At 47.4% G+C, this 24,159-nt stretch overlaps 1 protein-coding gene across 1 annotated transcript in view; it reads left to right on the top strand.

Moving 5' to 3' along the window:
* g (adaptor-related protein complex 3, delta 1 subunit-like garnet) overlaps nucleotides 1-24,159 on the top strand; it is a 71,370-nt gene that overhangs the window by 24,915 nt on the left and 22,296 nt on the right. The window contains exons 16-22 of the mRNA XM_089547580.1: nucleotides 1,722-1,983; nucleotides 2,795-2,940; nucleotides 8,058-8,153; nucleotides 14,173-14,236; nucleotides 15,863-15,931; nucleotides 19,995-20,079; nucleotides 22,554-22,667. Of these exons, the coding sequence (XP_089403706.1) occupies nucleotides 1,722-1,983; nucleotides 2,795-2,940; nucleotides 8,058-8,153; nucleotides 14,173-14,236; nucleotides 15,863-15,931; nucleotides 19,995-20,079; nucleotides 22,554-22,667 (836 nt within the window). The remainder of the gene's footprint in view (nucleotides 1-1,721; nucleotides 1,984-2,794; nucleotides 2,941-8,057; nucleotides 8,154-14,172; nucleotides 14,237-15,862; nucleotides 15,932-19,994; nucleotides 20,080-22,553; nucleotides 22,668-24,159) is intronic.

A 24,159-nucleotide genomic window follows, 5' to 3' on the forward strand; every position in this document is an offset into this window, starting at 1 on the left:
ATCTAGGCCGGCCACGATTCTAAGCCGAGACCCGAAAGTTGAAGGCCACAGAAAAAAAAAAAACTTACCTCGATTGTAGGCCGGCCGAAAAAACAACTGCGAACAAGAGGTACAGCACGCAAACGACATTTATTGCCAGGAACCCGCTCAGGCTGATCCCGGGCTGGCGTTTGGGCAAGGAGACATATGCAACGCCAGCCCGGGATCAGCCGCCGAAGTCCCGCCCGGCTTGAAGATTTGACGACTGCTCTGCAGCGAGTATAACTTTCCGCTTGAAGGCGGCACTATAATGGCACCGCCTGTTTGGTGCCATGGTGTTGGTGATAAAAACCACGCACGAAAACTTCACTGCTGCGAATGTGCTCACGCCACCGCACGAGAACAGAGCAAGGCCAAAATGGCAGCCAGTGCTGATGTGTGCTTTGATCAGTATCGGCTACGGATAGCAACGGCTACGGATAGCAACGGCTACAGTGCTGTCTTTCGTTGGCGTTTTGTGGGGGCGCCACCTGCGTGCTACATTTATTCGTATTTTACGAATACAAAACCTCGAAACGAAATCCTCGAATCTAAGCCGACATAAGAGTTCTACATCTCGTTTTTTTGAAAAAACTATCGGCCTAGATTCGAATAAATACGGTAAAATACTCTTTGTAACGTAATTAAGCAAACAACGGAAGGGAAATGAGAGGCTCGTTATAAATATGAAAGAAGCCAACAGCCACAGAAACCAAGGGGCACAGGGGATTTTTTTTTTAATTGAATTATTTATTTTGTGGTGTTGATCAATTTAGAACATTACTGAATATGTTATCGCTTAAAGCTAATTGATTAGAAAAACAGAAGAAAAAAACAACCACATGCCGCCGGTGGGATCCGAACCCACGACCTCCGAATTACGCGTCCGGTGCTCTACCTCTGAGCTACGGCGACAGCTGTCAAATCGTCTGCTTTCGGGGGTATTTATGTTTACAAGTAACCTCACCTTGAGAGTGTTCATCAGCGCCACCCACGTTCATAAGCGGCGGACGTAGAACGTCCACCCACGGCGGAACGTAGGACGTTCTACGTCCGCCGCTTATGAACGTGGGTGACGCTGATGAACACTCTCAAGGTTAAGTTACTTGTAAACATAACTACCCCCGAAAGCAGAAGATTTGACAGCCGTCACCGTAGCTCAGAGGTAGAGCACCGGACGCGTGATTCTGAGGTTGTGGGCCGCCGCGGTGGCTCAGCGGTTATGGTGCTCGGCTGCTGACCCAAAAGACGCGGGTTCGATCCCGGCCGCGGCAGCTAGAATTTCTTTGGAGGAGAAATTCTAGAGGCCCGTGTACTGTGCGATGTCAGTGCACGTTAAAGAACCCCAGGTGGTCGAATTTTCCGGAGCCCTCCACTACGGCGTCTCTCATAGCCTTAGTCGCTTTGGGACGTTAAACCCCATAAACCAAACCAAACCTGAGGTCGTGGGTTTGGATCCCACCAGCGGCATGTGGTTGTTTTTTCTTCTGCTTTTCTAATCAATTAGCTTCAAGCGATAACATATTCAGTAATGTTCTAAATTGATCAACACCACAAAATAAATAATTCAATTAAAAAAAAAATCCCCTGTGCCCCTTGGTTTCTGTGGCTGTTGGCTTCTTTCATCTTTGTAACGTAGAATAGGATATTTTTTGCTGTTGTGGTGCCGAAGAAAGAGAGCCCCCCCCCCGTGGTTGTTTCAGGCTGCTGCTGGAGCCGCAGTCCACGCTGGAGGCCCTGCTGCGGCCCCGGGCGAGCCAGCTGCCCCCGCACATCCAGAGCGCGTACGTGCACAACGCCCTCAAGCTGTGGGCCCGACTCGTGGCCGCCCGGGAGGGGGAGGGGGAGGAGGGGGAAGGGGAAGAGGCCCCTCCTCCGCCCAACCACGACGAGGCCTGCAGCCGGCTGCTGGCCGAGCGGCTGCCCCTGTTTGTGCAGAGCGGAGACCTGGAGGTGCAGGAGAGAGTGAGTCTCTCCTCTACTGTCTCTGCCGCAGCGGCTCACTTATAGCGTCCTCGATCACCTCGCACCAGGTGTGCCCCGAAACCGGCGCGGTTCCCTGCGCACCGCGGCGGTGGCGCACCGGCGAGGGTCAACATTGAGGACAAATGATGCACCCCAGAGGAGCTTGTGCATGCAGCGCCACCTTTAGGGTGCCTTTCTTCTGGCGCGTACATTTGATTGTAAACCACAACACCGGTCACACGCTTCTGCTCACTCGAAAATGCTTTCGGAACCGCAAATAAATCACATATTTCACATGTCAAAGGCCAAGCAGTGCAATGTAAACAGACGCTCACTCCGGTATCGGCGAGGCGCCTGACGACCCGATAAGCGAATTTTCGGCCGTTCATCGCCGTGTTTAGCCTATCAAGTCATCTTCGCAATCAGACGAACTTGACAGCAGTTCATCAATAGCGGCAACCATCCGTATTCTCTGCTTTATCGCGTGAGTCTGTGCGCAGACACGAGCAGGATAGTATGGACCACGGTGTACGGCTAAAGACGGCTTGTCCTCAGCACGCGTCCCGCAATGCTTGCCGGGATTGCACCGTTGCGAACCGCCGACTTTCCAGGTGCGAGTTGGGGCAACGAAAAACTGACCCAGTAGGGTGCGCTTCCGGTGATCGAAGACCGCGGGTGCGCACCGGTGCAGTTGATCGAGGATGGAAGGTGCGCACCAAGGCGACCAGGTGCGCACCGGTGCGGGCGATCGAGGAAGCCTTACGATTGAGGCCCTGAATGTCTTACCTCTTGTTAATGCCCCACCCTGCAGGCCTGCTGTGCCCTGAACTTGGTGAAGCAAGTGAGCAAGATGCTCGCAAGAGGCGAGAAGGTGGGCGAGGAGCTGCATGCCCTGTTCGCCGGCGAGCTCAATCCGGTGGCCCCCAAGGCGCAGAAGAAGGTGCCCTTGCCCGAGGGGTGAGTGGGAGTTGTACCGCCACCTCTCGCTTGGAGATCGTGGAGCTTTCGGGAAGACGAACCTATGTTGTCGGGCCTTTGAGAGATGTTGCACTAAAATAGGTGCACATGCACAGGTTCTGTCCTATAGGGGATATTCAAAATTCCGCAAGTGCGCTTTCCCGCATAACAATGTTGCCCCTAACAAGATGGCCGACTTTGCTATAAAGCAACTACATGGGCTTCAGGACAGGCGCTAAAGGTGTGGATAGAATGTAAGAAACGTGTTTTGGAAGAATCAAGCAAAACACCAGTCGCATGGTCCGCCATCTTGTTGGGGGCAACATTGTTATGCGGGAAAGCGCACTTGTGGAATGTTGAATATCCCCTATTCTCTGCTGTTCTGTTTGCCTTGCAACCAGCGTCTGTTGCCGTGAGGGCGATCCCGGTCAAGCCTTGAACAAATCTCTGTGGTGCTAAGCTGCCCTGAAACCAAGTAGTCTTGCCTGTGCTTGAGGGTCTACTAAGCCTAGTCCTACATAGTTCTATCTGTAGGGCAGTGGATGTAGCTAAAGATATGACCTTGTATGTATCATAGAGAACATATGATCTGCATCAGTTATGAAATGCAGTGTTTGTAACTTGCGTTCTTTATGTGCTTTCGGCATTACATGAGCAGTGCCTACTTCTGTTTGTTGAGGTTAGACCCATGCCATTCTCTGTATGTGTGTGGCTTCAGCGCTCTTTCCGAGAATGGATTTTAAAACTACAGTAGCAAACCGATTTTTTGGACTGAATAACTTCAGACTTGCACAATATTTTGGATCTCGCTGAGAACCTGTCACGCAGGTATACGTCATCGTATACGTCATCGTATATGAAACATGGGGTTTGAAAGACCAGTTGTGAACATATACATTTTCATGACCAATCTTTTGGACCCTGTGGAGGCCAAAAGCTCGATTTTTTGGACCAAAATAGACGCCAGCAGTTCTGTGTAAATTGTTTTCCAAATGAAAATTTGTTTTTCGGCTTGATATAGACGTCAGTGGGCATTGCGTTCCCCCAACCAACCAACCACCGGTTTTCCACAGCTGTGAAAGGAGCCATCTTGGATTTACTCAGCGGACTCAATATGATGGGCTGGCCATTTGTTCTTTGTTCTTCATGGCTGCCACTTGAGATAATGGCATGCTCTTCGTTGCTATCAAGATGACCTGCAAAGCTTGCGGGATCACATCGAAAATGAGATAGCTGCAGCATCCGCCGCAGCTTGGACGACGCAACCTGTGGCGCGGGGGAGGTGGGGTAGAAGGGCACACATTTGGAGGCGCTCGCATCTTCCCATGGGTTAACGCTCTCAGTCCTTGCGAGCATCGTTGCACATTGAAATTGCCTGTTCTTGCTTCGTGTGACATGTGCATTCGTTCACGAGGCGTTGCACTGTCTGGTATTGTGATGCGAGGTGGTGCAGACATGACAAAAGCATAAGTGTGGCTCAGATAAAGTCTAACGTTATTGCTTGCAAGCGGAACGTGGGGAGCGGCTGAGTTCGCAATTTTTAAAGCAAGCTTTTCGTAGCAAGATTTTTTTTTAAGTTCACAGATTTTTTTTTAAGTTCACAGATTTTTCGGACTGTTCGAATACACGGACCATTTTCGAGCTCCCACCAAGTCTGAAAAATTGGTTGATGGCTTTAGATCCTCTTGCAGTTGTTCTTTGTTTGCGGTATTGTGTAAATACTCTATTTACTTGCATAGCGAATCAGCCTTTTCTTTTCCAGAAAAGTTGACATCAATCGGTGAGGTGGGTTCATTACTTAAGCGGGGGGAGCGGGGAAGTTTCGACTGATTTTGTTTTTGTTTTGTTAGAGTCAAAATTATCATACATCCATTCGCCTGCCTGTCTGTCTGCCTGCCCATCCGTCCGCCCATCTATCAATAAAAGTATGCAGTCTGCAAGTTGCATCGCCACGTCACCTGCATTAGTGCCGCCGATGATTGGCATTGTTCGCTTCAAAAGGCATTTGCTCTATCGTGGCACGGTTTTTCGGTTTTGTGATAGCCAATGGCGCCTGCCAATCACAGTGCGATAAAGTGAGCAGTCTGAACACGGGCTCTGGAAGTCTGATGCATGTTTTTTTACGCGAGGTTAAAAAACTATTTTATTTTCATTGACAGAAGTTTGGGAGGAGTGGGTTCATTACACTAGTAAATACAGTACGCAGGAATAGTGTTAGTGCTAACACAGCTTCCATTCCTTCTGCTTATTAGCTGTGAATGGTTAAGAGTGTTCCTTCAAAAATGCTGTCGTGCTTGCACGGTGTTTCAACATGGGAGCGTTAGAACTCCCATGTCAGAAACAATTGTCCAGGGTTTGCGCTGGTGTTGGTGACCACCGTTTTAAGGGGGGACCCTGGACTTGAAAAGAAAATTTTATTAATCTAGATATAGTAATGAAAATTTCAGGCCACATGTATTTTTGTGTCCTGGTTTTAGATATGTCATTTAATTTCGTGTAAAACAATTCCTTGAGCACTTGTGCAATTTTTATGCAAGTCTTTTGGAGAGAGCATATAAGAAAATTTGCTGCAGGAAACTCGCTGAAATGCATGCCATTGGGCTCTCTTGACACCAAAGAATGCAATAAGGGTAAAATAATCATCCTGGCTACCATAGAACTTGAGCTATAGGGTACTGAAGCTGCCACTTCAGAAACAGGAATACACACTTTTCTTCTCATTTCTGAAGAGGCAACTTCAAAACTCTATAGCTCAAGTTCTATGATGGCCAGGATGATAATTTTACCCTTATTGCATTCCTTGGTGTCAAGAGAACCCAATGGCATACATTTCATCAAGTTTCCTGCAGCAAATTTTCTGTAAAACTTTTCCCAATATACTTGCATAAAAATTGCACAAGTGCTCAAGGAATTGTTTTACACGAAATTAAATGACATATCTAGAATCAGCGCACAAAAATACATGTGACCTGGAAATTTCATAACTGTGACTTCATTAATAAAAATGTTTTTCCTATGTGACCCACTTGCTTCGGCTATTCCGGCTGCCTTTTAAAACGCCTTGCAGTCGGAGTGGCCGAAGCAGGTGCACCACGTAGGTCACGTGACCTCCTGGCACCTTCGCAACCTGCCCACCAGAATGGTGAGCACTTTGCTGACCGTGCCAGGTGGCAGTTAAATTGACAATTAGTCACGAGAGGTTGCTCGGCAAGAGCAACCTGGGTCGCACAAGACCCACAGGTGGCAGCACCTGCCATTGCAGGGGAGTGACGCATTGTTTAACCACTGCACCATTGCGCCAGGAGTGCTGTGAGGACCCGCAGATATGAGTGTAAAGTAAATGACCAATTCCGTATACAGTCGACAACCGATTTTTCAGACTCTCTAGGGACCGCGAAAACGACCGAAAAATCAGGCAGTCCGGAAAATCAAATTTCACTGAAAAAATCCCAAACTTATTACCACTATGCCGGAGAAAGCGGCCAATTGTATTGCACACATTCTAAAGCTCCTCATGACTATATTTCGCCGCGCGAAATACCGTATAAACGCATATAAGGGCCGCACTTTTTTTTTTCCGAGGGCCAATTTTCAGGGTGCGGCCCATACACGCGATGTGCGAAAAAAAATTTTTTTTAAGTAAAAACACACCAACCAGGAAATGAGCGACATTTATTCTACGTTCAATCGTCACTCGCGAAGTATTTAGACTCCTGAGCTGGTGCTGCGCTCTGGTGCACGCTCATGCCAAAAGAAGCCGCGCAGCATGTCCGCTGTCATCGCGTAGCCGTTGTTCCGCACTTCCATCACATAGAGGAGCAGCTCTTCTTCCAGTTCAGGAAACTCGCACGGCTTGCCTCGGAAAGCGTGCTTTTTGCAGCTTGTGTTTCTCGTTTGGTTGCACCATCATCGGACGCACTCCTCGGCCACGTCGAATTTCCCGCCCGCCGCATGCTTACCGACCGCGTTCGAGAGCTAACTCCCAGCCGTGTAGCTTAAGGTGCTTGCCCATCGCGCTAAAATTACGAAGCTCGGCGGCAGCACGCGAAAGCCACTATCACGGCGAACGCGCTAACGCGCATGCTAACACGCCACGAAAGGCTGGAGCTGGCGATACTGATGCCGATGTGAACAGCGGAAAATCGTGCCGGAGAAAAAAGTTGATGATAATGATCACGGCGCCATCCATAGACGGCACTTGGAAGCCCCGGTGCGCGCGCGTGTCCTCCGCGAACTGCACGGCGCTGGAGCAGATCGCGGCCGCGATATGATCCGGCGGCGCGCCCGAAGCACGCTTCGATCGCGGAGGCCACGGCATTCGCGTTCCGTGTTCGGGACTAAAGACTCGGCACAGATGAGTTCCGTCAACTCAGACTACGGTTCAAGTTCGTGCGGTGGAAGACATTCAAGGACAGTACGAATTCGAAAACACGCGAGCGCAATGTGCCGAGCCACCGCGGTGGCTCAGCAGTTATGGTGCTCGGCTGCTGACCCAAAAGACGCGGGTTCGATCCCGGCCGCGGCGGCTAGAATTTCTTTGGAGGAGAAATTCTAGAGGCCCGTGTGCTGTGCGATGTCAGTGCACGTTAAAGAACCCCAGGTGGTCGAAATCTCCGGAGCCCTCCACTACGGCGTCTCTCATAGCCTTAGTCGCTTTGGGACGTTAAACCCCATAAACCAGACCTAAACCTAAACCAGCAATGTGCCGACTCGCGCAGAATTTCAGCGTCGCAAGAGGCTCCCTTTAAGCTTGAATTTCATTTTGTTTGATCAAGTTTTCGATATCTCCTGCAGTCTGAATTAATGAGGTTCCACTGTACACATTATATGGCAGCTTGGGTACTGGCGGCGAGTGCGGACGAGGTCCGAAAAATCGAGTGGTCAGTTGCAGTGCATCCGAAATTTCAAGCGCTCTTACACATTGGCTCTATGGGCCATGCCGCGGTGCCGCGAAAAAGTCCGAATAATCAAGCATGTCCGAAAAATCAGGCGTCCGAATTTTCGGTCGTCGACTGTATTATATGTGCATTAATCTATCGACGCTGTCGCGTTGTGCCCCTAAGGCGGAACTTGCGTGTCCCCTCCAGTTTTTTAGTTTCATTTTTATCGTTTTGCAGGTTGGACCTGGACCAATGGATTAATGACCCACCTTCGGAGTCTTCATCCGAGGAGGAGGAGGAAAACACCACAGACATATTCATCAAGTCAGACAGGTAGGAAGCTGTTGTGTGCGCGCGAAACCAAGCACTCGTGTTATCGCGTACTGTCTGCGCATGCTCACTGCCCGGCTATCTCTTATCGGGTAGCCCGTGCTGGCTTTAAAAGACCGCTCGCACGGGCCCACCGCGCTCAGTATGTAACCTGTCGGCTTCCTGCCAAGTAGCAGGAATAAACGTTCCTTCGATGCTACGTCTACGCCGCCCAGTTCTTGGATGCCAGACATGACATATTGGCGACGAGGATGGGATGACCGCCGTACGGAATTCGCAGTGTGAAGAACCTGGCCTATGTGTAAAAGCTTCCCGCCACGAAGATTTCCCTGCGGTGAAATTCCTGAAACTGGCATCACGGCAGCCGAAACTTCCAAGTGAGTCATGAGTCACATCGGCCACATTGAACCTTTCGACGAGACCACGAGCGACTGGCGCTCGTACGAGGAAAGGTTGAAAGCCTATCTTTTGGTCAATGATGTTCCAGTAGCAAAGAAGGTTCCTGCTTTCATAAGTCTCATCGGCCCGAAGACCTACGCACTGCTCAAGTCGCTGACGGCACCGGACGCACCGTCGTCACGAGAGTTTGACAGTCTTCTGAAACTCCTGAGCGATCACCTGGCGCCGCAGTCGTCCGTCATCGCAGAGCGTGCTAAATTTTACAAGCGGTCACAGCGAAGCGGTGAGTCCATTACAGAATTTGTCGCGGAACTTCGAAGGCTGGTGCAGAGTTGCGAATTTGGAAGTTTCTTGGATGAAGCGCTCCGGGACTGTTTCGTTTGCGGCCTGCTCCGCGAGGACATTCAGCGTGTGTTGTTCACGGAAGACAAAAAGCTAACCTTCCAGAAGGCCGTAGATAGAGCTCTTGCCATGGAAACTGCAACTAAAAGCGCGGCGTTCACGCATAACAGCGCATCCCCGGCGTACGAAGTGAATAAGGTTCGAGGCGAAAAGCAGTCTGTGATGTCGCCAAGCTGCTTCCGTTGCGGGTCACCCAATCATTCTAGCGAAGCATGCCCTCATATCGGCGATACATGTTATAATTGTAACCGAAAAGGGCATATTCAACGCGCCTGCAGGAAAGGAAAGAAAGCTAGGGAGGCAAAGCCCCGGAAACGTGTGAAGATGCTCACGTCCGTCCGAAACGAGTCGTCTGTCCCACTTAAATCAGTCAACGCAGACCCATTTACTGTACCCGTGAACGTTGACGGTGTCCTACTGACGATGGAGCTTGACACCGGCGCAGCCGTATCCGTCATATCATGGCGCGAATTCCAGAGGCTGTTTCCACGTAAGCGACTTCAGCCAGCATCGTTAGAGCTGCGCACGTATACTGGGGCTATGGTAAAACCGAAGGGTCTGGCGAAAGTCGTCGTGCACCACAACGACCAGAGCGTGGAGCTTCCCCTGTACGTCGTGGACACTACAGGACCGGCACTCCTCGGCAGAGAATGGTTGCAAGATATTCGTCTGGATTGGAAGAACCTAGTTTTTTTTAATCACCTTGGTCTCTCTCGAGAAATGTCAAAGCACTGGCAAGAAAAGCTGGAAGCCATGCTAGACAGCCATTCCGAACTTTTCAAGGATGAGCTAGGTACCATCACGGAAGAGCAGGCCGAGCTTGTCCTTCGCGAAGGGTCACAGCCGAAGTTTGTAAAGGCAAGAAGCGTTCCCTTTGCTCTGCAAGGTGCAGTAGAAGCGGAACTTGTGAAAATGGAGAAGCTGGGCATCATAACGCCTGTTGCTACAAGCGAATACGCAACGCCCTTGGTACCGGTAGTGAAGAGGGATGGAAGCCTCCGGCTGTGTGGCGATTATAAAACCACCGTCAATCCCTGTCTGGAAGTAGACCGGTACCCGCCACCTCGGATAGATGACCTTCTAGCAGCGCTTGCAGGAGGAGAGGAATTTTCGAAGATCGACTTGAGTAGGGCCTACCAGCAGGTAGTTATGGCGGAAAGCTCCCGGAAACTACTGACGATAAACACGCATAAGGGATTGTATACTATGAACCGTCTGGCTTTCGGCATTTCGTCCGCCCCAAGCATATTTCAAAGAATTATGGACAACGTGCTGAAAGGTTTGGAAGGAGTCAGTTGCTACCTTGACGACATCCTGGTCACAGGCAAGACCAAGCAAGAGCATTTCCATAACTTGGAAGCCGTCTTGTCAAGATTGCAGGAACGCGGTGTGCGCATCCGGCGCGATAAGTGCTCGTTCTTTCAACGAGAGCTCCGTTATCTGGGCCACGTCATCAACGCCGAGGGTGTTTGCGCATCGCCTGAAAAGGTATTGGCACTGCTAAATGCGCCTGCTCCAAAAGACAAGCAGCAACTGCAGTCATTCCTTGGGATGGTCAATTATTACGGCAAGTTTGTTCAGCGTCTGTCGACTTTGGCACAGCCGTTGTACAGGCTGTTAAAGCAAACAACAGAGTGGACGTGGGATGCGTCATGCCAGCTTGCTTTCACGGAGATAAAAGCAGCTATGGCTTCCCCTCCAGTTCTTGCCCATTATGATCCGAAGCGACCGCTTCAACTTGCCTGCGACGCATCTCAGTACGGCATAGGCGCAGTTCTTTCGCAGAAAATGATCAATGGATCAGTTCGACCGGTTGCCTACGCATCCCGCACATTGTCAAGTGCCGAAAAGAACTACAGTCAGATCGAGAAAGAAGCCCTTGCCCTCGTATTCGGCGTAAAGAAGTTTCACTTCTACGTCTACGGAAGGTTCTTCACGCTTGTGACTGACCATAAACCACTGCAAACAATTTTCGGCCCGAAAACAGGCATTCCCGCGATGGCAGCTGCCCGCATGCAGCGTTGGGCGCTGACGCTGTCAGCCTACAACTATGCTCTTGAATTCAAGAAATCTACCGATAATGCGGAAGCAGACTGTTTATCGCGCTTGCCGCTCGACAGCAGCGAAAAGCAATCGGCAGAAGAAAGCGAAACTTTTTATTCGCTTCGTTTGGAAACCCTGCCTGTCACAGGCCAAGACATCGCTCGTGAAACGAGGCGTGATCCTTTACTAAGCAAGGTACTGAACTTCACAAGTGCTGGCTGGCCGTCGCATGTCGCTGAGAAGGAGTTGAAACTTTTCTTCGACAAGCGTTTGGAGCTCACAGTTCATCAAGGGTGTTTAATGTACGGCATGAGAGTAGTCGTGCCTCCAAAACACCGAGCCTTCTTGCTTGAGGAACTTCATCAGGGTCATCCCGGTATCGTAAGATGCAAAGAACTCGCGAGGAGCTACGTCTGGTGGCCTGGTATCGACGCGGACCTAGAGCAACACGTGAAGAAATGTGAAGAGTGTCAACAGCAACGGAACGAACCAGCACCGGCTCCGCTTCATCCATGGTCATGGCCGACTTCGCCGTGGCAAAGAGTTCACTTGGACTTTGCTGGACCCATGAAAGACAAAATGTTCCTTGTTGCCGTGGACGCACACTCAAAATGGCCAGAAGTTTATGTCATGCAGAAGACTACGGCGTACCACACAATTCAGTGTCTCCAAGACCTGTTCTCGCGTTTTGGCGTACCCGAGACCATCGTGACCGACAATGGACCACAGTTCGTTTCCGAAGAATTCAAGAGCTTCGTCAAAGGCTTCGGTGGTCGTCATATCGTGAGTGCAGCGTACCATCCAAGCACGAATGGCCTTGCGGAGAGATTTGTACAGACAATGAAATCTGCGTTGCGGAAAGGACGACCCCAAGACTCCTTGCAGGCAACCTTACAGACGTTCCTGATGACGTACCGCAACACGCCGCATGCGACTACAAGAGAAACTCCAGCAAACCTTTTCATAGGTAGACGACTGCGCACGAGACTCGACGCAGTCAAGCCTTCTGTCGGGGGAAGAGTGGCTCAGCAACAGCTCTCCGATATGGTGCGACGCAAGGCACGTGAGCGACTTTTCAACATCAACGATGAGGTCCTCGTGAGGAATTACAGAGGTCCTGAGAAATGGGTCCCTGGCACTATCATTCAGCAGTCTGGCCCCGTTTCATTCAAGGTTCGAGTTAAGACGAATCGTGGGGTGCTCATTTGGCGTCGTCATCAAGACCAGCTACTGCTCAGCATCGACAGCTCAAAGCAGAGCATCATGGAAGATTTTATTCCAGATTTCGGGGATCCTGAGAGCGCCAACGAGCCACTTCCAGCTGCGGCCCCTGCGGCAACGAACGACCCTCCAGGGGAGCGACGCTATCCACAGAGGGACCGGCGACCTCCTGATAGATATCAGCCATAGCATTAGTTGCATTGTATAATGTAGCAAAAGTACTTTGTGCTCATTAGGAGGAAGGAGATGTTGTGTGCGCGCGAAACCAAGCACTCGTGTTATCGCGTACTGTCTGCGCATGCTCACTGCCCGGCTATCTCTTATCGGGTAGCCCGTGCTGGCTTTAAAAGACCGCTCGCACGGGCCCACCGCGCTCAGTATGTAACCTGTCGGCTTCCTGCCAAGTAGCAGGAATAAACGTTCCTTCGATGCTACGTCTACGCCGCCCAGTTCTTGGATGCCAGACATGACAGAAGCTCACCCAGTGTTGCGGCTAAAAGAAATCATGGTGAACAGTTCTGCTGGTATTTCAGCTAGTCTGATTGCGTGATGTGGCAGATACGCTTGTGAGATCTTGCCCGTACTGAAGTCCAGTGTACAAGGTGTTGTTGGCGCACCTTGCGTACAAGATTTTGGATGTTGAGACTTATACTTTCGCACATAATTAAATTATATAATCTTTAAGTTCTCAGAACCATGGAAATCAGAACCATGGAAATAAAACATGTGAATTTGCCTCCTAGGGATTACATGAAGTTAGTACATAGCAAACTAAGAGCCAAGTGGCAAGCTTCTTGGGAAAGTGAAGGAAACAACAAGCTGCATACTGTAAAGCCCATTTTAAAAGAATGGAAATCATGCCGCCATAAAGAGCGTTTTATCGAAGTAATTTTATGTGGTTTACGCATAGCTCACACACACATCACCCACAACTTCTTATTAACAAAAAAAGACAAACCTGCGTGTGAAATGTGTGGTGAGGAGCTCACAGTAAATCACATTTTAATTTCTTGTTCGCATCTCGAAGAACTTAGAAAAAAATTTTTTACGGTATTTTACAATGAACAAATTCCATTTCGTCCCGCATTGCTTTTACGCGAGCAAACACTTGTCGAGTTTTCACTTGTTTGTAAGTTTCTAAAGAAGCCAATGTTTTAAATCTATTATAATGTAACCTCTATACACTTAACATAACATCATCTAACCTTCTGTTTGGCGCATGATAGCCATAGTAGCTTATGCGCCATAAAACCCCATATAACTAACTTAAGGTCTCATTTTCATTGATGCCTTTGAGTTAGATCTCTTGAATAATCATTACATGTTGACAATAAGGAACTGAAACTGAGAAGAATGGATAGACGGGCGAGTTGATTGCGATCCATGGTGAAAGCAGTGCGGAAAGATGAGGAATGAATCATAATGTCTTTTCCTTGCCTTTCCTTGCCGTTTGCACCAAGAGGTGATAGTGTTCTCTTGCAATACGCACTAAGGTGTCAGGAGACTTCTAATTCCATGTGAACCATTCATTCATTCATTCATTTTCATTTTATTTGTTTTTCACAACATGACGTACACATTGTGAAAGGGGCCAAGAAGAAAAGCCGTTCCTTTACGGCTTGAAAAAAAAATCTTGGTCCCCCTGGCATTGACGGCAATGAAGCAACACAATCCAGAAAGAAATGTACAGAACAAAATGTACAGAAATATACAGAAACAAACAAAATTATAACTTGACATTTTTATGAAAGATATGGCGACAAGCTCATGGAACGGTCGGGGAATAAAGACAGTTATAATGAAACAGTGGCTAAATATCTGTACAAGGTGTTTTGTTTATGAAATGTGTGGTGTGTATTAGGGACATGCAAATTAATAAAATTAATAAAACAATAAACCATTGTTGACAACATTTCGTACGAGAGTTAATTACAGCGCATTGCCCTATTGGTTGCAGGAGTACAGTGATATCCCACTTCTCGGAGAAGAAATATGAGCCTACGAAAGAAGAGCTTGAAAATGTGAGTGCGGCTATTGTACAAAGTGCAGTTTCTGCACTGTTTTAACACAGCCTTCACTGAGGTTTTAGCCTCGTACCGACCTTTTTCTGAGTGGGCCCTGCTTAATATATTTACTCACATTACTATGTTGTGCCATTAAAGAATCAAAGTAGTAAGTAGAATTGGAAAAAGAACAGGCATATTAGAAGAACTCGTGGAAGTGTAGAAAATCAGGGCAGCTGTGCAGTGAATTCATGTAATGCAGTGCAAAATAGCTCTTCTGTTTGGCTTGCCAGTGGCGTGCTGAGCACTTTGTTTTGCTATATAAGAGTACAAAGGAGGGGCAGTTTGCTGTAGTAATGCCGCAAAAATTTTGTCTCTTGGCCTTGGGTTACAGATTCGGAGCAAGAAACTGTTTGGAATTTTTTTTTTTTTTTTCCTGCTGGCTTATGTCTAGGGCCTGGAAATTTAGGCACTAAAGAACCCCTAAATAGGCAGGCATCTAGGCTCTAAAAAAACACTGAAATAAACTCTATAAAGCAAAAATAGGCGCTTTGAATAATACTCTTTATTCAGAAGTACAAGATTTATAAGTCAAGCATGAAGCGTACAGAGTCCTCAACTGAAGCAATAGAGCACATTCTCAGGTTTTCGAGCGTGAAGCTCCTTCGGTTTTCGCTAAGCATAGTTTTGTACCTTAAAAGGCTTCTTTGGACATCGCATGAACTTAGTGGCGCGAACCTAAAACGTGACAGTTGATAAAGGCTTAGGCCTTCAGGTGATGTGCCCGTATCGTCTCCGCGTAGAAAGACTCTGATTTGGGAAATTGTTTCTAGGCATCTATTTTTTTCTACCAATTGTAGCATCATCGTAGAAGCAGTGGCGCCCTTTTCTTCCATTCCCCGAAGTGCTACGGTACTTCTGCCACTTCCTTCAGCGATTCATCTATTGACAGTCCAGATGTTTCCAACTTTGTCATTCTTTCCGTCAATGTTGAGAAGATTGCACTAATGTATCTCAGGTCTCTTTCCAAACTCGCCTCTTGCTACACTTCGAGATGAACACTACGTTCAAGTTACAATTCGAGAAAAACGTTCGGCGAGACCCGCGCCTTTTGTGCGTGCATCGGCGCGTGCCTTTCACCATACATAGACGTATGTCTCAAAATTGAAAAACGTCACCGAGGACGGAAGTGCCGGATTTAGGCATTTATAGGCAAAGATTGCGGTTAAATAGGTAGAATTTCCTAAAAAGTGACCGAAAGGCAGGCAAGGGCAAAAATCCCTCGTTTAGGCATTTATAGGCATTTTTAGGCAAATGCCTAAATTTCCGGGCCCTACTTATGTCTCACAGAGGGGGATTCTGGCTTGGCAGAGAAGGGAAAGGCTTGTTAATTTTGAGCCAGCTGTTACCTTCTAAGTATGAATGCAAGACACACTTCAGGGTGCATTTTGAAATTAGTTTTTCTCTATGCAAATGTGGCACATTGTAGCACGTCAGGTTTAGAGAAGATGCAAGGGTGGGTGCAACATTGTTTGCGAAGTGTTAACATTGTGGTAGTTTTTCATGCTAGACAGGACTGTATGTGTGTGTGTGTGGCAGTGGTTTGTTTAGCTCACTTGTTTCTCTTCTTCATCCCTTGTGCAGATGAGAGAAGCCCGTCGGCAAGAGCAGGCTAGCAATCCCCACTACCTGAAGGCCATGCCCAAGAGCAGGGTACGTTTGCACTGCATCACGTCTGGGACCGTGTTGTGCACATTTGAGCACAACATGTGCACAAATGTGCACTTCCTTTGGGCTTCCTTGAATTTCTTTTTTGCCGATTATTGATGAAACTTGTGCCAATTCCATGTGTGGCATTCATTTTCATATAAAACAAGCCCTTCTTAGCTTAGATATGAGGCTTTTTGTTTTTTTTGTGTGTGAAAAACTGTGCTGAATGGAGTTAGTGAAAATGCATGCCACCGGTGTCTGCGGGCATCTAAGTAGGGTATTAAAGGTGCACTGAAGAGGAATCTGAACTTGTCTTTTTGCCGCGGGAACTCGATCTACACGTTCCTAGCATTCTTAGAAACTGCGACTTATTGCCCTGTGTGGCCGATTTCCGTAATTAAATCGAATTAACGTCCGGCTCCCGCCTTTTTTTTTTAATTCTTCCTCGTATGGTGGGCGGAGTCAACCAACACGTGAAGTGCCTTTCAGCCAGCTCCGTGGAGGCTTTGCTTTTGCTTTATTTTGTTTTTTAAGTTTCAATGAATAAATAGTTTCATTCGCAGATAATATAGCTGCAAAACAAGCCCGCAGAATTAAATATACGCGCGGACTATTTGCTACTACGGACTACTACATATTACTCCGCCGATGGCAGAGCGGCAAGCTGCCACGGGACTGGGTGAAAGGCACTCCACGCGTTGGTCGACTCCGCCCACCGTACGAGGGAGAATTAAAAAAAAAAAGGCGGGAGCCGGACGTTAGTTTGATTTAATTATGGAAATCGGCCACACAGGGCAATAAATCGCAGTTTCTAAGAAAGCTCGGAACGTGTAGATCGAGTTCCCGCGGAAAAAAGACAAGTTCAGATTCCTCTTCAGTGCACCTTTAAGTGTGAAATTTTCTTCTTACCTGTGTTATAATGGCAGTCGCCATGTTTGTAAGGTGAGGCTTTGAAGGCGGCAAAATGTGTTTTTGACTAGAAGTGCCTTTACATTTTTATGGTCTTAAAAAATTCGGATAATATTTAGTTTTCTTATAACACTCTCCAAGCATTTTAAATTGACTGAACTAAACATTGATGACGTGCAAGTTATCATATGCGGAAGAAGTACATATCATGAGGTGACCGAAAGAAAAAGATACAAATGCAGATAACTGCAGGACTTCAAGATGAAAGCTGAGTGCAGATTTAGATGCTTTGGTTTCGTCAGCATCAATTGTATTGAAAACGCTCTCCTTAATTCAAACTCTGTGTAATTGGAACAAGCTTTTGGTCTCCATAGAGATTGTATGATTGAGAGTTTACTGTGCAGATTTCTCTTACTATCAATGTTGATCCTCCGTGTACTGTGCGATGTCAGTGCTCGTTGGAGAACCCCAGGTGATCAAAGTTATCCGGAGCCTTCCAGTACGGTGTCCCTCATAGCCTGTGTCGCTTTGGGACGTTAGATCCCACAAACCAAACCTACACTGATCCTTAAGAGGGTCTTAAAACAGACCTTTTTATTTTTGGTTAGAGTGTCATGAAATTTTGCACACACATGCGTTTTTCTCTTCTGATTTCAAAAATGTAGTCGTAATTGAGCTGGTGGTCTCAGATCAAAAGTTATCGTAAATTCTAGAGTGTAATTAGGTAATTTCTTACGCAGCTTTAATGAACTTTCTCATTGCATTTTGTTGCTTTTAATTGCATGAATTGATAGCCAGCAAATTCCCATACCCGATGACATTCTTACTTTTTTGTTTAGGCCACGTATAAATAGCAATTTACAATTAGCTTAACGAGCTGTAGTGTCAAATACTGCTACCTCTTACTCTCGACATAGCATGTCAGGATGACATGCCTTTAGAGAAAAACGAAGAATGTCATTGGGTATGGGAACTCTCTGGCTATCAATTCATGTAGATAAAGGCAACAAATTGCAGTGAGAAAGTTCATTAAAGCTGCGTAAGAAATTACCTAATTACATTCTAGACTTCGTCAGATTTAAGACCACCAGCTCAGTAATGATTACCGTATTTACTCGCATAATAGGCGCACTCGCATAATAGGCACACCCCTAGTTTGGTCGCGAAAAATCAGATTTTTTTATTTCCGCGCATAATAGGCGCACCCCGAACTTGGCACTGTGACCAATACTGTATTTACACGATTGCAAGCCGACGCCTCGCCGCCCCCCGCCCCCAATCTTTATTTTAACAGTTTTTGCTGAACTGACTACTAGTCCCTACTAGTGCTGCTGCCGTCGCAGCTGCTGCGGACCCACAGCACGTACGACATCGCGTCGAACAGCCGCACACAGTTTTCAGGGATGCTCTCTTTAAACGTCTGTTCGGAAAGCTTCGTCTCCAGCCGGAAACGTTCCCGACTTAGGCCCGCGAAAACCTCGGCACTTGGAGTCGCGTACGAAAATTTAGGCACGCCGCAGTCGCAACTGCCGCACTTCTTGGCCACGTCGAATTTCCAACCTGCCGCTCGCTTGCCGTGTTCGAGAGCAAACTCCCAGCCGTGTAGCTATTAAGGTGCTTGCCCGTCGAGCTAAAACAGCAACGCTCCGCGGCAAAGCCATAAACCACGATGAACTATCGCGCTACCGCAGATCCCAGCACTTGACAGCAACAAAAAAACAAAAAAAAAAAAACGAGCTGGAGATGCTGATGGCGATATGGATAGCGAAAGCTCGCGGCGGAGTAAAACGATGATGACCTTGGCCTCGGGCGCCCTCCGTGGGCGGCGTCTGTGGCCTCTGCGATCAAGCGCCCGTTGCGCGCAGCCGGAGCCGATCGCGGAGGCCTCGGCGCGTGCATTTCGAAGGCGATTCCCGCGTGGGTCGTGGAAAGTTTCGGTGCGGCCCTTAAACGGATCTTTTTTTTTTAAATATTTTCTTCGGGAAAACAGGGTGCGGCCCGTACACGAGTGCGTTTATGCGGTATGTTCACTTTAGTGCGTCAAAAAATTTCCGGAAATTTTACCCCGCGTAATAGGCGCACCCCGAACTTTGAGCCGGATTTTCTGGAAAAAAAGTGCGCCTATTATGCGAGTAAATACGGTACATATTTGCAATCAGAAGAGAAAAATGCATCTGTGTGCTAAATTTCATCAGATTCTAGCCATAAATAAAGAAGTTAGTTTTAAGACCCTCGTCCCCCCTTAAAGGGACACTGAGGAGAGCTCTATTAATATTTTTTTTATAGCAAAATCTGATAGTTCGGCATTTCATGGCTTTGTTGCCACTTGGTCGGCAGCGAAAGATGCATTTATTTCTAAGAAATTTGGATTCGAAGTTGAAATAGTTTTTCCCGCCGCTCTGATTCAAACTTGGGATTCTGCTATGACGACACAGAACTAAGTGACGTGAAACATGACATTCACATGACGTAACGCAGACTCCGTGATTTCTTGCGGCCAGCAGTGCGGCCCAGCAGCAGCCAAAAAGAAAGCTACCGCCGGCCGCACGTTGAAGGCATCTATCGGCTATTGCGGCCGTCGCTTCGTTTACATTTGCACCGGTGTTTTGCCAGCGTTACAATGGATCCCGTTCTCGAAGTCATCAGCGAAGTTCTCGCAAATAGACGCCTTTAGCATACCGTGTACCTTGTTACCGTTAGCGGAATACCGGGAGCCCCCATACCGCTGAGAGCAAACGCTGATTGGTCCCGGCGCTGCAGGAGCGCGCGTAGCTATCGGGTACGTGGCGCCATCTGGCGACGTCAAGGAGATTTGCGCAAGCATTTGCTGCGCCTCAGTGATTCGTAGATTTTCGTATCCTAGTGTTGCTAGAACTATTGGTTCTAGCAACACTGTTTTGTCCTATGACGTCATGAAGCTTGCACCTGGGAGTTTGGCCTGTGGCGGCGATACCTGTATTTTGGTTCTTGCTCTTTTCTACGTTACAAGAGCTTTGTTGTCAGTATGAGTGGCGTTTTTGTAATCAGGAGCTGGTATTCTGTCGATGCAAGTCAACTTCAATTTCTCCTCAGTGTCCCCTTAAGCAGTCTACTCCCAGCTTCCGGAATCTCTTTTGCTGGTCTCGGCTTTTGATAGCGGTCCACTTTTGTGTTGCAGTCAGCCAACGGGCATCTGCAGGGGGCATCCCTCGATGACATTCCGGTGACCGAAATCGATCTCTCGGTGCCTCTTCACATTCCTGGTAAGTCCCAGCATCAGTGTCACAATCTTGACTGTCGCATCGCTGGACCCATAGCCTCGTTGCAGCCTGCTTACCTTCCCTTCTAACTTGCGAGACCAAGTATCCGTGATTGTGAACATTTGATTCTAAAATTTTGAACACAGAAAAGTGGGTCCACAAAACTTGCTCAGCATGCGCTAGAAACCATTTGTGCATTTAAGGGGGGACACTGGTCTTGAGAAGAAAATTTTTATTAATGAAGTCAGAGTTACGAAATCTTCAGGCCACATGTATTTTTGTGCGCTGATTCTAGATATGTCATTTAATTTCGTGTAAAACAATTCCTTGAGCACTTGTGCAATCTTTATGCAAGTATTTTGGGAAAAGTTTTGCAGAAAATTTGCTGCAGGAAACTCGCTGAAATGCATGCCATTGGGTTCTCTTGACACCAAGGAATGCAATAAGGGTAAAGTTATCATCCTGGCTATCATAGAACTTGAGTTATAGAGTTTTGAAGTTGTCGTTTTTGAAATGAGAAGAAAAGTGTGTATTCCTGTTTCTGAAGTGGCAGCTTCAGTACCCTATAACTCAAGTTCTATGATGGCCAGGATGATAACTTTACCCTTATTGCATTCCTTGGTGTCAAGAGAACCCAATGGCATGAATTTCGGCAAGTTTTCTGCAGCAAATTTTCTGCAAAACTTTCCCAAAATACTTGCATAAAAATTGCACAAGTGCTCAAGGAATTGTTTTACACGAAATTAAATGACATATCTAAAATCAGCACACAAAAATACATGTGGCCTGAAAATTTCATTACTATATCTAGATCAATAAAATTTTCTTTTCAAGACCAGGGTCCCCCCTTAAAGCTGCGATTGCTTGTGGCTTTTTCACTGCAGAAAAGGACATCTTTACTTTTTGAATTGTTCAGCATGCGATCATTTGTGAAGAGAAGTGCAAGTTGAAACATTGTGATATGAAGGTATTGTGGAGGCCAGTGTTGAGGTCGCCCAGGAGGCGACCACGGCCACGTTTATTTGAGGCTGCCTGATAAGAGGTAGCGACAGAGCAGCGGCGGCAGCGTCCGGCGAGGCCGAAGTCCAGAGCGTTCTCTGCTGCGCGAGCCGGCGTTCTCCTGCGCGTGCCCACCGCTTCGTCGTCTTCCGCGTGCCGAAGCGGTGGCGCTGCAGTATAATGTACAGGGTCATGCACTCTTGGGATGAGCACGCTTATGGTGAACATGCGGGGACATGGTCACGGTTAGTGGAGTGCTAGCATGTCCAACCTGGTGGCGCACAAAAGTGAGGTGGCAGGCATCGTGAAGCACCTCTTCCAGATCCGCCTGTGTCACTTCTTCAAACGCAGCCGGGCCGGATAGACTGGTGCTCCACGGAGTGCGGCCACATGCTCACGTGGTCATCACCGTAAGAGTGGATGGCTTTGTACAGTGATTATCATAGAGTTTCTTACTATTACCTAGAGGGAAAGCTGGCGGTGCTGCACTTCAGCCACCATGGACGCTCAAAGCATCATGGGGCGGTGAGCTACTTGTTGCGAGACAGTCGTAGTTTTTGGGAAGCACGGAGTGGCACTACTAAGACTTTTCATTCCGAAAATGTTGTTCGTGTGTGCGCAGACAACTTTCGCGCGAACGCAGTGGGCAAAACCAATAGTAATGAAAACGCGACGACACACGACGCCAATAAAAGGTTTCACTTTTCCGAAATGCCATTAAAAACCTGTTATAGTGTTTAAGCAAAAACATTTTTTTTTTTGAAAACATATTTACTTTTAAAAGTGCGCCCGTTAATTACGAAATATTAGTTTTTATAGTGGTCATTACTAGGCCAATAGGAGAGTGAGTCGTCTCTTATTTTGGGCAAACTTTGCACTTAAATCCTTTTCTGCTCGTTTGTTGCAATCATTAGATAAGATATTGAATGTTATGACGTTTGTAGTTATCAAACAGCTTTATTTTTCTATTATTTTTTGGCCAAAAGTTGCAGTTCCGCAACAATTAGCTCACCGCCCCATGATGCTTTGAGCGCCCATGGTGGCTGAAGTGGTCTCGAGGAGTCGCCATGCAAACTCCCATAGACGGGCTGCCAGCTTTCCCTCTAGGTAATAGTAAGAAACTCTATGGTGGTTATCCCTTCTGAAGTACACAGTCCTGATGCCAGTGTAGAAGATATGTACACCTGTACTGGCTGTAAACTGTTGTTGAAGTGATTGATGTCCAGAATCTGCTCATTGGAACTTTAGTGGGTTGCTGTGAGGCCCTAGCATGTCTCAGCAGATTGGCAAGCTTGCACATGCTTCTCTTCGATCCCAGTGCCTATGTTTTTCCTGTTGTGCTCACATTAAGCATGTGTCTGTTAGCATCCATGGCTTGACATTTTATAGCTGTCAGTCTCAAATGGTGGAAGAGAAAAAAAGTACTTGAGCATCGGGAGTCGGCAGCCAGTGGCAAAATGTCCTGCCTTGTTTCCCAGGTCTGATTTCGTCCGACAAGTATTTGAGTGCCAGCCGCAAGGAGCGGGAAGTTGCCGATGGGGTGGACGCTGGCGACGGTGATAAGAAGAAAAAGAAAAAGAAGCTCAAGAAAGGTGAGCTGTTTCAATTTTACTTGAGCAAATTAAAATGAAACTGCTCACAGTTGCGATGTGCTTGACGAGGTCACTGTGGATGTATCAAGTTATTGTTTATATCGAACAGTCAGAACATCCACTCGAAAATTCTATACAAAAGTATAGCAGTATTGTTCGTGTTTATTGGACTCCTGTTCATCGGAACATTTCATGTACAGTAGACTCCCGTTAAGACGAACTCGCTTAAGATGAACCCTTGGTTAAGATGAACAGTGGTGGTCATTTGTTTGGTTTCCCATAGAGTCAATGCAAAAAAAAATCTGCTTAAGATGTACACTGCACACGTGCTAATTGGTTAAGATGAACTTTCACGACCAGCCGAGCCCAAGCCATGCAGTTTTACTCGACCATTCGAGCAGTATTTCAGCGGAAGGAAAGAAAAAAAAGCCAAAAAATTGAAAGCTTTTTTGCGACGATCTATGCGACGCAGGGAGGCACAGAGACCTAACCACGTCTCCGTTGAAAGGGCGATTCTGTGAAAGCAGAACTGTCGCTGCTCCTCCCCTGTGAGGGCACTGAAGGACATCTTGGAAGGTTAAGTGATATGCCTACACTTGTAGCAAGCAGAGGATTTTCTCCACAGACACACAAAAAAAATAACAGACTGGGCAACACTCAACAGTGCCTGATGCACTGCACTAGTAGTGCAATAAATGCTTATGTTGCAATTATTTTTTTCCTAAAAGACTATTTCATGGCTTTGTTCACATATACAAAGTATTTGGACACACACTGCATGCTCGAACATCATTTTAAGAAGCACTCCTAATTAGATGAACTTCTGATAAGATGAACAGTCTTCATGGTCGCTTGGAGTTCGTCTTAAAGGGAGTCTACTGCATGCCACGCCCCTGCAAGTGGCGCTGCTCCTAACTACGTTTCCGCAATCACTTTTCACGTGCGGAGACAGGTCGTCTGTGCAGCCTTAGTCACCTGCTGGCAGTGCTAGTGTGTTTTGTAAAACTACGTGTTGAGATGAACGGGGTGTGGATTGGAGGATGGCTTTTTATCCCTCACACTCATTTTCCACGTGGCACATCTTGTCGTGTGGTGAAGCCAGCCTAACTGACCAAAGCCTCGTGGTGACTCTTGTCTGGCGTGTTTTGCTGCTGAAGGCATTGTAAAAACCAACTGGGATTCAGTTTCAATTAGATTATAGTATGTGTATATTTTGCTGATAACAGGATTAAACCTGTTAGAGCAGGCAGTGGTTAGTTCCAAAGCACTGTCCACTGTGGCTTTGATGCAAAGCAGACTAGGCCTAGCGATGCCTAGCGTGTGGTGTGCTGCCGGAAGGTTGGCGGGCAGCAGGTTGGTGCAAGAAGTGCGCCACCAGCATGGATGCAGTGTATTGTTGCTTCTAGCTTACAGATAAATTATCTATTGCCATTTCTTATACAGTAATTCCTCGTTATAACGAAATCGCTTTACTCGAAATATCGCTTTATTC

The sequence above is a fragment of the Amblyomma mixtum genome, chromosome 1, assembly GCF_055824585.1.
Source record: "Amblyomma mixtum isolate Tamu chromosome 1, ASM5582458v1, whole genome shotgun sequence".
Taxonomy (NCBI): domain Eukaryota; kingdom Metazoa; phylum Arthropoda; class Arachnida; order Ixodida; family Ixodidae; genus Amblyomma; species Amblyomma mixtum.